Source organism: Trachinotus anak, unplaced genomic scaffold (assembly GCF_046630095.1).
Source record: "Trachinotus anak isolate AG129_WGS33_773 ecotype Australia unplaced genomic scaffold, CSIRO_AGI_Tana_v1 ptg000031l, whole genome shotgun sequence".
Classification (NCBI taxonomy): domain Eukaryota; kingdom Metazoa; phylum Chordata; class Actinopteri; order Carangiformes; family Carangidae; genus Trachinotus; species Trachinotus anak.
In genome coordinates this window covers 9,283,780-9,296,264 of record NW_027273882.1, presented here as the reverse complement: position 1 = coordinate 9,296,264, position 12,485 = coordinate 9,283,780, and the positions used below count along the sequence as shown (strand labels likewise).

The 12,485-nt window shown below is 44.1% G+C and overlaps 1 protein-coding gene across 6 annotated transcripts in view; it reads right to left on the bottom strand.

The window, feature by feature from the left end:
* Window positions 1-58: 58 nt before the first annotated feature.
* Window positions 59-12,485, bottom strand: part of LOC139612136 (pleckstrin homology domain-containing family G member 3-like) — a 28,409-nt gene continuing 15,982 nt past the window's right edge. For all 6 annotated transcript variants that reach the window (XM_071467375.1, XM_071467374.1, XM_071467377.1 and 3 more), the window contains 11 exons: window positions 11,944-12,075; window positions 9,612-9,794; window positions 9,416-9,508; window positions 9,018-9,104; window positions 8,471-8,504; window positions 8,241-8,342; window positions 8,127-8,159; window positions 7,620-7,630; window positions 5,517-5,624; window positions 3,021-4,545; window positions 59-2,833 (listed from right to left, as the gene is read on the bottom strand). In XM_071467375.1, the coding sequence (XP_071323476.1) occupies window positions 1,926-2,833; window positions 3,021-4,545; window positions 5,517-5,624; window positions 7,620-7,630; window positions 8,127-8,159; window positions 8,241-8,342; window positions 8,471-8,504; window positions 9,018-9,104; window positions 9,416-9,508; window positions 9,612-9,794; window positions 11,944-12,075 (3,216 nt within the window). In that variant the 3' untranslated portion in view covers window positions 59-1,925. The remainder of the gene's footprint in view (window positions 2,834-3,020; window positions 4,546-5,516; window positions 5,625-7,619; window positions 7,631-8,126; window positions 8,160-8,240; window positions 8,343-8,470; window positions 8,505-9,017; window positions 9,105-9,415; window positions 9,509-9,611; window positions 9,795-11,943; window positions 12,076-12,485) is intronic.

The window sequence follows — 12,485 nt, the reverse complement described above, 5'->3', positions numbered from 1 at the left end:
GTATGAGGACACATTGTATATAGACACAAAAACAGGATTATTACACACCCTCTGTTGGTCCTGTTTGTGTGGTTTTAATGTGGAACAGAACAGACGTCTTCTGAGCTCATATAAACATGTTTGTACATACAACACACACACACACACACACACACATATATATATATATATATATATATATATATATATATATATATATATATATAACTACAGTTATAGAAAGACAGAGCGTTTGTTTCTATTTACATCAGATCACATAAATAAGACGTACAGCACAGGAACAAGCCTGACTGTTAACAGTGGTCGACTGTGAGGACGAGTGGTTACAGAAAAGTTACAGGTTCAACTCCTGAATCTGCCACTGTGCCATTCAACAAGGGGCTAAAATAAATCAATCCACTTATTTGTTAAAAGCTAATCTAGAAAACATTTATACAATTAGTGTGTATGCAGACCAAAACCTGGCTTATTAGGAAATCAATAAATGACTAACGTCCATAAATTGTCCATATAAACTTAACATAAATTGGACAAACTGAAAGGCACCAAACAGAGATACATCCATTAATGTGTAATAAATAATTTATTCTTAATTTGTTTACTGTGGATTAAATTGTTTAAGTCATTGTTTTATTTTCATATTTTCAACTAATTTTACTAATAAAAATAAATCATTCTGAAATGTATTTATTCAGTTATTTAATTATTTTTAAAATGAATAATTTTAAACTTGCACATTCATTTAATGTTGTCCTAGTAAAGCAGGCTGGGTCCTCCATACATTCACCTGAACGGTCTAAATGTTGAGTGACACGTTGTTATCACTGAGAGATTTGATGCGTTAATGTCTTTACATATGAAGTTACCAAAGATTTTCAGGCAAAGACGAGTGCCCCCCGCCACCCGGGTAGTTGACTGAAGAATCAGGGCAGCAAATGGTGCTAAAACTAAAGGCAGCTCATCCTGAAATTATTTTTGTGTTTTACAATTCTATTTCTGTTTAATATAAAAAAACATTATGGAAATCAAAGAGACATTGAGCTTGTGGAAGGTGGATTTTTTTTGTTAGACTAACAGTTTCCTCCTGCTTCCAGTCTTTGTGCTAAGCTTGGCTAAACATATCATGGATGTACCTCTAACCTGGACACAGAGATGAAACTGACCTGAAACCCTTGACTCTGGAGAAAGAAGAGGGTTTATCAAAATGTTGGACTGTTCCTTTAACATCAAAATAAAACCACAAGTTATGCAACCACTATAGTTTTAGAGGTGTGACTGAACAAAGTGACTCTGGCAGTGGTGAAATGTAGTGGTTGGTTCTCTAGCAGCAGGAATCTACACGAGCTTTATACAGTGCAACATTAAAGTCTTTGCTGTGACTGAAACATGAAGCTTTTACTTCAAAGAGAAGACGACTGAAACAAAACCGAGTCACAGTGTAGCAACAATTCCCTGAAACTGGGCAACACATAACATCCAGTACAAAAAGGTGCTTTTAACAAATACTCTGACTGTAGATAATTTGTACTTGAGGACTGTAAAAAGATATTTACATATTTTTAGATACTTATCTACAAAATGCCAGAGAGGACAGAGGGAAAAGATCTTGTAATCTCAAGAAAGTTGGTTTTGGATTTTTATATAAGAAGCCAATCACAAGAGATATTCTGTCTTCTAAATAACTTTTTAAACCACAGGAAATAAAGCAGGAATTGTATTTTGACATAATTCATTTTTTTGCTGGGAAACCATTGACAGGCTGATCATCTGTTCACCTCTTAAAGAGTTAAACATGAACTTTTTAAAGTCATGACTGATTTAAAAACCTGGTTTTTGTGTTTTATGTAGAAACCTTTGGGTTCATTAATTCAGAGGTTTGACATGATGTCTTACGGTTTCATTAAAAACTTTATCGTACAGTTTTTTCAGCTCAGGCTCTGGAACTTTTCTCTCAGATTTTTCACAATGCTCTGCTGACCGGCTTCTGTCCTCTGTCCCGAGTTTGAGCTTGTTTTCTGGGACCCGTCTTCCTGATCGGCAGGGGATGCTGCCATCTGGTCGAACTCTTGAGGCCTCAGTGGTTCAATTTTAGATTTTGCTTCCTCCCTTTGTTTGTATTCATCAGAGTCCTGATAGACTCTGCAGCGGTCGATCACAGCCATGATGGAGATCTTTTCCCTGCTGGTCGGTGAACGGATCTGAACGTAGTTGTCATCATGTTCTTCTTCTTCTTTGGATTCTTTGGTTGTTTCTGCAGGTTCTGACTCAGGCTCTGGAAGTTTCTCTACGATGATGATCTTGTGTTTGGGGTCATCGGGTAGTGGTGCCTCAGCTGCTACAAAGTAATCGTCAAAGTTGCAATTAGTGACCTGATCCTGGAGTTTCTGCAGTTCAGTCATTTGTGCTCCACTCAGCCGAGGGTCCAGAGAATTGGCTCGGTGAAGCCGTTTGCTGCGTTCCTCTCGGCTGGCATCCCGACTGTTGCGAGGCTTGGATGAAGGACCCTCACCAGAACCTCTGTCAGTGAGGAAGTGGCTGGAGGAGCAGCTGGAGTGCCTCCTCAGGCCGCCATCAAACATCTGCTCCGGGATGGAGTGACTCCGCTCAACAGGACTCTTCTGGAAGCGGCTGTGGTCGGAGTATTTGGAGCGGAGTTCTCTGACATCGGGCCAGTTGAAACCCTTGATGGGAGGAGGAGGACTAAGTGGACTGCGGGAACGAGCCTGACCTGGGAAGACTGAGCTGCCCACTGAGCTGCAGGGGAGAATGGGGCTCAGCGGCAGAGAGGATGCCTTCTTATGAGGAACCAGCGTCAGACTCAGGTCAGGTTTACCTGCAAAAAATATTATAATCAATCATAACTTAAAGACTAATTCCAGGTTTTTAAAACTTTATTTTCCTGTTTAATTACTGTTTGTCTGTTAGCTGGTTGAGATAAAATGGATTGCAAAATTAAGATAATGTATGCAAACACTCCTGACTGGTTATCTCTGATGGAGATAAACAGGACATCACAGTACCTGAACTTTCCTTCTCCTCCACCACACAGGGTAGACTCTTCTTACTGAGCATCATGCCCTGACTTCGCTGTCGGACCACTGGTTTGGTCGTTTTGATTCTCTGGCTGTACTGACGAGCCAGATGGAGAACTTTGCTCTTCGTTTTGTCTCCGTCATCCACCTGGTTTGAATCCTCGCTGGACCTCTCCCCCTCTGCCTCCACCTTCAGCTGGGTGACCCGAGGAACCACAGGCCTGAGGATGACGGCCTCTTCCCCAAACACCTTCAGGGTGTCCTTCAGACTTCCTGTCCGATTCACCCTGTAAGTTTTGGGCTTGAGGGGTGAAGGGTTTGTGGATTGCTCTGTGATGGTGCTGAGGTCAGATGCTCCACCCTCTTGATCACAGCTATTGTTTGGGGTGTTTGTCAAGTTAGACAGACCAATGTTGGTTGCTTTGGGGTTTCTTGGAGCTTCTCTGAATTTTTCACGCCCTCTGTCTTCACTTTGGGATCTAGTGATCTCTTGCTCCATTGCCTGCCAGATCTTGATCATTTCAGATGAAGATCTGAACTCTTCATCCTCACATGGATTATCCTGCAAGCTCTGAGATCTGGACCTGAGGCTTTCTCCTGAATCTTCTGGATCTGTGCTTCTCTGATCAGACTTCAAAGAGTCTAAAGAGTCACTAGAGACCATATGATCACAGGTATCTGAGGGTAGCGCTAAGTGTGACTCCACTGATGAAGGGTCAAGACTGGAGGATGTGGTCAAAGCAGAGGGATTTGTCAGGACAGTTTTACTCTTTGGGATGCTGTTGAACCGGCTGACAGAGCTTCTGACCAGCCCAGTCGGGATATATGTCAGGCTCTCTCTGCGCTGGAGGCTGAAGGTGGCATCCTGGCTCCCAGCATTCTCGTAGTAACTCTTGATTTTGCCGATCAGCAGCTGGTCCTGCTTGGACAAGGTGGAATCCCGCCTCCGTCTGATACCTCTGTCAGCGTCAAACAGGCTGTCCTCCCGAGGAGATAGCAGGGTCAGATCTGTTGCAGTGAAGGTTTCTGACGGATCAAGACAGACACTGTTGAGCCCTAAAGGTTGGTTGGTGGGTTCAGTGCTGAGGCTGAGGCTGCTGCTGGTTCTGCTGGGTAACCGCGGTGAAGCACATGCGAGGGAGCGAGCATCATCCTGAGCCAGACTACCTCGTTTGATGCTGTTGGTAAAGTGCTGGGCAATGGCACTGGCTTTGTCCAGGACAGAGGAGGGAAGGATGCTGGTGACTTCACCCTGCTTTTCTGCTGCCTCTTTGTCGTCATCCTCCTCATCCTCGGATGACTCCCCACTACTCAAGGTTTTTGAATCTGAATCAGGTGTGGCAGACAATGGTTCCTCTGTGGGCTCTGGATCTTCTCCAGGTTTCATTTCTTCTGGCCTTTGAGGAGACACTGTGGTCAAGGGAGGTCCTGGGTCAGAGGAGGGATCTGGTTCGCAGTTTACTGTTGGCTCAGACTCTGAGGTCTTCTCCTGCAGAAGTTTATCTGTGGCGGTCTAGAAAAGAAGAAAATATAAATAATAATCAGAACAGAAGATATTCAGTTTAAATGAGTCTTCACACAAGGTAGAGAAATGAAAGAAAGAGAAAAACAACCAGAACATTTGGTTTGGTGAAGATGTTCAGTTTGATTTGTGACTTTCTGTATGAAATAATGTCAAATTAGGTTCATACACTCTAATCAGCACATGTGGAACATAAACTCTGAAGTGCAGGTTTAACCCAGGCTGTTCTGGATGTGGGTACATGGTCTTTATGATCAGCCATGACACAGAACCTACTGAGAACCGAGAACCAGCTTCATGTCACTGAAGAAGAACGGGAACAGAAGCTGCTGTTTGAACTTCATCAGATTAACCAGCTCACTCCTTGTTAACTGCTCTCTCACCTGATCCTCAACTCAACAGAAACTGACCAGACCATGTGCATTAGTCCATGTCCTGGGTTTATGGATAGTGATAGAAATAGAAGCCAAACAAGGTGTTTGTCTCCACCTCTGGAGACAGATGTTGGTAACTTCTAGACTGATGAGTAAACAGCTGCTAATGCTGACGTTAGCTATGTAGCAATAACAAAACTTGCAAATAGGTCCTTTAAGGTCTGGTTAGGTTTTGGTATCTGTCCTACAGTGAATCTTCATGTTTCTGTGAATCTGCTGCTCAGATGTGAAAACTTGAGTCACTGAGCTGAAAACAATGGTCGTTTAACTTTCACAGATGTTTCAGTTTCCAAAATCCAACCACTGCAGACAGGCTGCTGAGTTCAAAACATGGACAGTAAAGTAAAAAGTCCAGGAATTTTTTCAGACAGACTAAATGTTGAATGAGAACCTGTTTGTAGTTACAGGACCTAGACAGGAAATACTGCAGAACATTAGACCCCGGGGTTGGAGGAGCAAAACAGGATTAGGACTGGTGGATCTGATGAAAACTAACATCAAACCTGTGAGTCCTCCACTGTTATTTACCTGCTCAGACGATGAACGCTCAGGTTCAGTTCCACCTAGCTCCTCTTCAGGAAGTCGGCCATTTTCTTTGTTGAAGCCATTTGAGGAGACGCTGCCCCCCTCTGCCTCCTTCAACACAACGTCAAACACAACTTTAACATCAGCACATAAAAGGAAAGGTTTGACATTTTTATATCAACAAAGATTAATGTTACTCTTTTTTTAAAGGGTCAGTTCACCAAAACCACAACAAGTCCTGTTCCTTCCTGTTCCTACAGAATCAATGTCCTGTTTGTTCTGGATGATTCACAGAAATAAAAAGCACTGAGTTTTCAAACTAAAATGTCCAAACCTGTGTTAATAAACCCTCTTCATGTTAGACGCCACAAAGAAAAGTGAACAACAATCACCACCTCTGATCATGTGAAGTGATGAATCCTGTGCTTCATTATCAGCTCCACACAAACTAAATAATGAGTCAGTCTCTTAAACCAAACATGCAAATGAACAAAGCAACAAAATACTGAGAGGCAGCAGCAAACGTCTGGTTCAATACACCTGCAAACGCTCAGTGAGGTTTTATATTCACACTAAATAAGCCGGATTACACCTGAGCTGCAGGTCAGAGAGGCTTCTACCAACTGCACCAGGGTCTGAAGGGCCTTTAATCTGTATGGGCCACGTTAGAGGAACAGTTTAATGAGGATCCTTCTCCAGATGGATCAGTTTAATCTCTGTCCACGACAGCTTCAGTGTAGCTTAGCATAAAGCCTGGCAGCAAGAGGAAACTGTTAGCATAGCTCCATCATAAGATGAAGACTCCACCTCCCAACAGTCTGAGTGACATTTACTGGCAGAGCTGCTGGATCAACAGTCCGACTTCATCGGAGTGAATCTGGAGCTTCACCATGAAACAGAGCTCCATTCAAACTGCAGTGTTACTATCACAGTAGCAGCTGCCTCAGGTCACCCTGAGCTCTGCCCCGAGATGAACCTGATCCACCTGAACCCTCTGAGTCTGGAGGACAATGGGAAGTTCACCAGAGTTCTGGACTAAAGTCTGTCTGTGCACACGTCTGAACAGAATCAGTCCAGGGTCCATCACCCTGCTGGAGTTTAGACCTGACCCGACCCAACCCAACCCCAAACATGCAGCTCAGCTGGTGTTAGTTCCACACATGAAGCCCATGCAGCAGATGACTGAGTGCCCCAGAGCAGGAGGTGGTAAGTTATCGCTGAGTGGAGGGGGATGTGCCGTTATCCGGGACTTTAGGACGGGTGGAGGGCCAAGCAGAGGACGAAGGTGATGAAGAAGAGGACCAGGCTGCAAGCCTGAAAGCCTCACCGTCACCGAGCTGGACAGAAAGGCCTGGACCCTGTAGTGCCAGCAGGAGATGGCAGCCAGCACGGAGCTGGCAAAGTCGTCTACCTGGTCGTCCTCCAGCAGGATCTCATCCGGCTCGCTGTCCTCTGTCTGATGAGAGCGCTGTGGAGACAACCTCCCCGCCTCCTCCTCCTCCTCCTCCTCGCTGCAGACCAGCCGTTCCACTAAGTCCTTCCTGCTGCCGAGCTCCTCCTCCTCCTCGGGCCGGTCGGCCTCAGACTCGCCCAGACTGGATCCCAGCGTGCTGCTGCTGACAGTGGGCTGCAGAGAGCGTCTGTCCCCCGGTAACACCCCCTCACTGTCTGAATGCTGCAGGACGTCACACACCTGTAAAGCCTCTGGTTTCTCCAGAACTAATGAAGACCTGGTTCAATAGCAGGACCCGTCTGCTCCTCAGACCTCAGAGCAGGGGTTACTCCAGGTCAACTGGTCTGATGTTTATTGACTGTAGCATCAAGTAAAGAACCAACTAAGACCCAAACTTGATCCTGGTCCCTGTGAAACTGCCCTGTCTCGGTTTGTAATGATGTGTGAAGTTCCTATCTACCCCCGGGAGTGGGGGTGGGGGTGGGGATTGGGGGGCGTAAAGACCATGACTCATCAACAGCACATGTTCCTGTATAATATTCTACATTTAACTAATTACGAATTAGTAACTAATTTAACTAATGACTCATTAAAACAACTGTTTACTTGTTCAATCTTCAGTATTTGGTGACCCCCCCCTCCCCGTTTCTTACCTTTAACATGGCTGTGAGGTGAGTCAGCAGCAGAGGAAGAGGAGCAGACATGATGAAGGTTAAACACAGACATAGAAAATATTCAGTTAATTCAGCTCAAATTCATCTGTGAAATACATGAAAAAAGTTCAGGTCAGTGAACGCAGCACAGACGTGAAGCAGCAGGTAACTGATGCTCAGCTCAGAGCAACACGTCAAATCACACCTTCATCCTGTCTGTCTGTCCGTCTCTCTGTCTGTCTCCATCTCTGTCTCCGTCTGTCTCTGTCTGTCTCTGACGCTGTCTCTCTCTGTCTGTATCCGTCTCTGTCTCTGTCTCCATCTGTCTCTGACGCTGTCTCTCTCTGTCTGTATCCGTCTCTGTCTCTGTCTCCATCTGTCTCTGACGCTGTCTCTCTCTGTCTGTATCCGTCTCTGTCTCTGTCTCCATCTGTCTCTGACTCTCAGACATTACTTGAATGAAGTGAATCTAAAATCAAAATTCCAGCTCCTCAGAAAAAGTTTTACCTTTTGTGCTCTTCAGGATTTGTTTGGTCGGTTCTGCAGGAGAAAGACAGAGTTCAATCACTGACAGACAGACACAGAGGAGCAGCAGAGAATCTGGTTCATCTGTGTGTTTACCAGACTGTCGTCGCCCCTGACGACCGTCTTGCTGAAATTCTTCAGACTGACAGGACAGAGCTTTCTTCAGACGCTCAGGGCTGTAACGATACCTGGGAGGGTCTACAGGTGAGAACAACATCATCATCATCATCATCATCACCATCATCATCGTGACCAGTCATCCAGACTTACTGACGTCACGTTCAAAGACCAACATTTTCTTGACAGTTTAATGCAGCTTTACTCACAGATGGAGTCCATTTCTAAGATGGCCTCTTTAGCCTGAAACACACAGACAACAATCATCAGACGTGTCCGCTTACACTGGTCAAACGGGTCACAATGGTCACACTGGTTACACTAGTCACACTAGTTAAACTGGTCACACTTGTGGTACTGGTGGTACTGGTGGTACTGGTCACACTGGTAGTACAGGTAACACTAGTTAAACTGGTCACACTGGTGGTACTGGTGGTACTGGTCACACTGGTCACACTGGTAGTACAGGTAACACTAGTTAAACTGGTCACACTGGTGGTAATGGTCACACTGGTCACACTAGTTAAACTGGTTAAACTGGTCACACTGGTGGTAATGGTCACACTGGTCACACTGGTAGTACTGGTCACACTCGTTAAACTTGTCACACTAGTTAAACTGGTCACACTGGTGGTAATGGTCACACTAGTTAAACTGGTCACACTAGTTAAACTGGTCACACTGGTGGTAATGGTCACACTGGTCACACTAGTTAAACTGGTCACACTAGTTAAACTGGTGGTACTGGGTCCCAACCTTCTGTGGGATGATGGCTTGGTGGTTTTCCAGAATGATGCGTTTGATGTGATGCGCCCACAGCTTCTTCTCCTCCACCGTCTTTGCCTGAGACAAAACCAGAGACTGAGGATTTAACCTGTTTCCTCTGTTTCCACAGAGAACTGGAGACTATAGCCTCAAACATCAAATATATGTTCATGTCCTGAATCCCACAACAAAAAAGAGACACATCAGTACATTAGACACAGGTCAAGAAAATTCAGATCATGGAGCTGAGTCCAGTTTATAGCTGAACAACTGTGTTTCATCAGTTTACAGCTTGTAGTCATTATAAGTCAGATCAGTGTTCGCGTGTTTTTGTCCAGTTCAGCAGTAGAAACTCGGACTGAACACCTGAGCAGGTGTCAAGGTCTCACCTGGACGGTGTGAGGCTGTTTGGGATGTTTGTAATGAGTGACGCTGAAGCTCAGAGAGTCTTTGGCGCTTTCGATCAGCATCAGAGTGGAGCACTGAAAACAAGAGGGAAACTCAGACCAACATTGCTCTGACAAACACGTCTGCAGGTCTACAGGTTCGGTTCAGATCTCAGTGACACTGTTTGTGGTTTCTCACAGAGATGTGCGTCTTGTAGACGTAATGTTCTCCACGGCGTTTTGTGATGAGCAGCATGCGATCGAACAGGAAGAGCGTTCTCTCATTTTTGGCTCGATGAACTTTGAAGGTTCCCTCCAGAACCAGTTCTCCGTACGTGGTGAGGTCAGGACCTTTCCAGTTCAGCAGCAGAGACTGAACCTCCTGAAGGAAACAAACACACATCCAGACATGAATGGCTTCGTATGGTTTTTACCTTTGGTTTATTTTATGGACAATTACTTCTTGTTTTCAGGCTGATCAGGATGGGAGCAAATGTAATGAGGAGCTAACTGTTAGCCTAGCATTGTTAGCCTAGCATCAAAAGAGAAAAAAGCCACTTTTCAGCAGCTGTAGCTGTGTCTGATTTAAATGTCATCTACTGCTGTTTTAAGATGTCATCACTGAACCACTTCTGAAGTTAAACCCTGAGGAGGTCTGTTCAGGTTCTTCTTTCATAGCCCTCAGTTTGATCTGACTGACTCCACCAGTGAAGAAATGAATAAGCATGTTTCACTGGTGCCTTCAGGACGTCTTCATCCATCCTTCATCCTCTCGTTACCAACTATGTTTTTATACGACCTTATCTTTCTTAATTATTCTTATATATAAATTATTTATGGTCATATAATTCCACATGTAGGTTTAAAGCCTTTGATTGTTTTTTTGTTTTGTGATGAACATGATAATTAAATTTCTCTTGTCTGTTGATGTGGGTGATGAAACCAGACTTTCTCTTTCACAGAATCATTAACAGACTGTCACAGAGTCAGAGTCATTAACAGACTGTCACAGAGTCAGAGTCATTAACAGACTGTCATAGAGTCATAGAGTCATTAACAGACTGTCATAGAGTCAGAGTCATTAACAGACTGTCATAGAGTCATTAACAGACTGTCACAGAGTCAGAGTCATTAACAGACTGTCATAGAGTCATAGAGTCATTAACAGACTGTCATAGAGTCACAGAGTCATTAACAGACTGTCATAGAGTCACAGAGTCATTAACAGACTGTCATAGAGTCAGAGTCATTAACAGACTGTCATAGAGTCACAGAGTCATTAACAGACTGTCACAGAGTCAGAGTCATTAACAGACTGTCATAGAGTCACAGAGTCATTAACAGACTGTCATAGAGTCAGAGTCATTAACAGACTGTCATAGAGTCAGAGTCATTAACAGACTGTCACAGAGTCAGAGTCATTAACAGACTGTCACAGAGTCAGAGTCATTAACAGACTGTCATAGAGTCAGAGTCATTAACAGACTGTCATAGAGTCAGAGTCATTAACAGACTGTCACAGAGTCAGAGTCATTAACAGACTGTCATAGAGTCACAGAGTCATTAACAGACTGTCACAGAGTCACAGAGTCATTAACAGACTGTCATAGAGTCACAGAGTCATTAACAGACTGTCATAGAGTCAGAGTCATTAACAGACTGTCATAGAGTCAGAGTCATTAACAGACTGTCATAGAGTCAGAGTCATTAACAGACTGTCACAGAGTCAGAGTCATTAACAGACTGTCATAGAGTCACAGAGTCATTAACAGACTGTCATAGAGTCAGAGTCATTAACAGACTGTCATAGAGTCAGAGTCATTAACAGACTGTCATAGAGTCAGAGTCATTAACAGACTGTCACAGAGTCAGAGTCATTAACAGACTGTCATAGAGTCACAGAGTCATTAACAGACTGTCATAGAGTCAGAGTCATTAACAGACTGTCACAGAGTCACAGAGTCATTAACAGACTGTCATAGAGTCAGAGTCATTAACAGACTGTCATAGAGTCAGAGTCATTAACAGACTGTCATAGAGTCAGAGTCATTAACAGACTGTCACAGAGTCAGAGTCATTAACAGACTGTCATAGAGTCACAGAGTCATTAACAGACTGTCATAGAGTCAGAGTCATTAACAGACTGTCACAGAGTCACAGAGTCATTAACAGACTGTCATAGAGTCAGAGTCATTAACAGACTGTCATAGAGTCAGAGTCATTAACAGACTGTCATAGAGTCACAGAGTCATTAACAGACTGTCATAGAGTCAGAGTCATTAACAGACTGTCATAGAGTCAGAGTCATTAACAGACTGTCATAGAGTCACAGAGTCATTAACAGACTGTCATAGAGTCAGAGTCATTAACAGACTGTCATAGAGTCAGAGTCATTAACAGACTGTCACAGAGTCAGAGTCATTAACAGACTCTTTATGAGTAAATCTGTGACGTTAAATCCCACGACAGGAAAGGACCTGGCACTGAACCCTGTGGAGCAGTGTCAGTGTGTGTGTTCATTTGTGACTCACCTGCAGTCTGACGGCGTGCTCATGTTTCCTCTTCATGTCGTTGATGTACCAGGCCACTCCTGTCATGGTGTAGATGGCCTCTTCCACCACCTCATAACCCTCCTCCTCGGGGTCAAAGTGCTTTGCGATCTCCTGAACAAAAACATCATCAACGAGTGAAACTGCAGTCACAACATCCATCTTTATGCAGACGACACACTCATGTACTGTAGCAGTGTTCAGATGTAAAGATAAACACTCAGCTAACTTCTTCTGGTTCCATAAAATATCATGAACAGAGCCGCAGGTTTATGGACCTGCTCAAACTGTTCCTCTAGAGACCGGCTGGATTCAAAGAAAACAGGAAGTTAAGATTCACAAGAGCAAACAATGTTTCCTCTCATCACTCTATCATACAGCTGTGAAGTGTTTTCATGGACGTTTCCTGATGTCATTGGTTGTTTATGATCTGGATCCTGTTGATTAATCTGTCTAATGCTTCTGTGTTACTCACCTGAGTGCACCAGAGAAAGAGCTTGATGCTTCAATAAAACGTTCTGCTT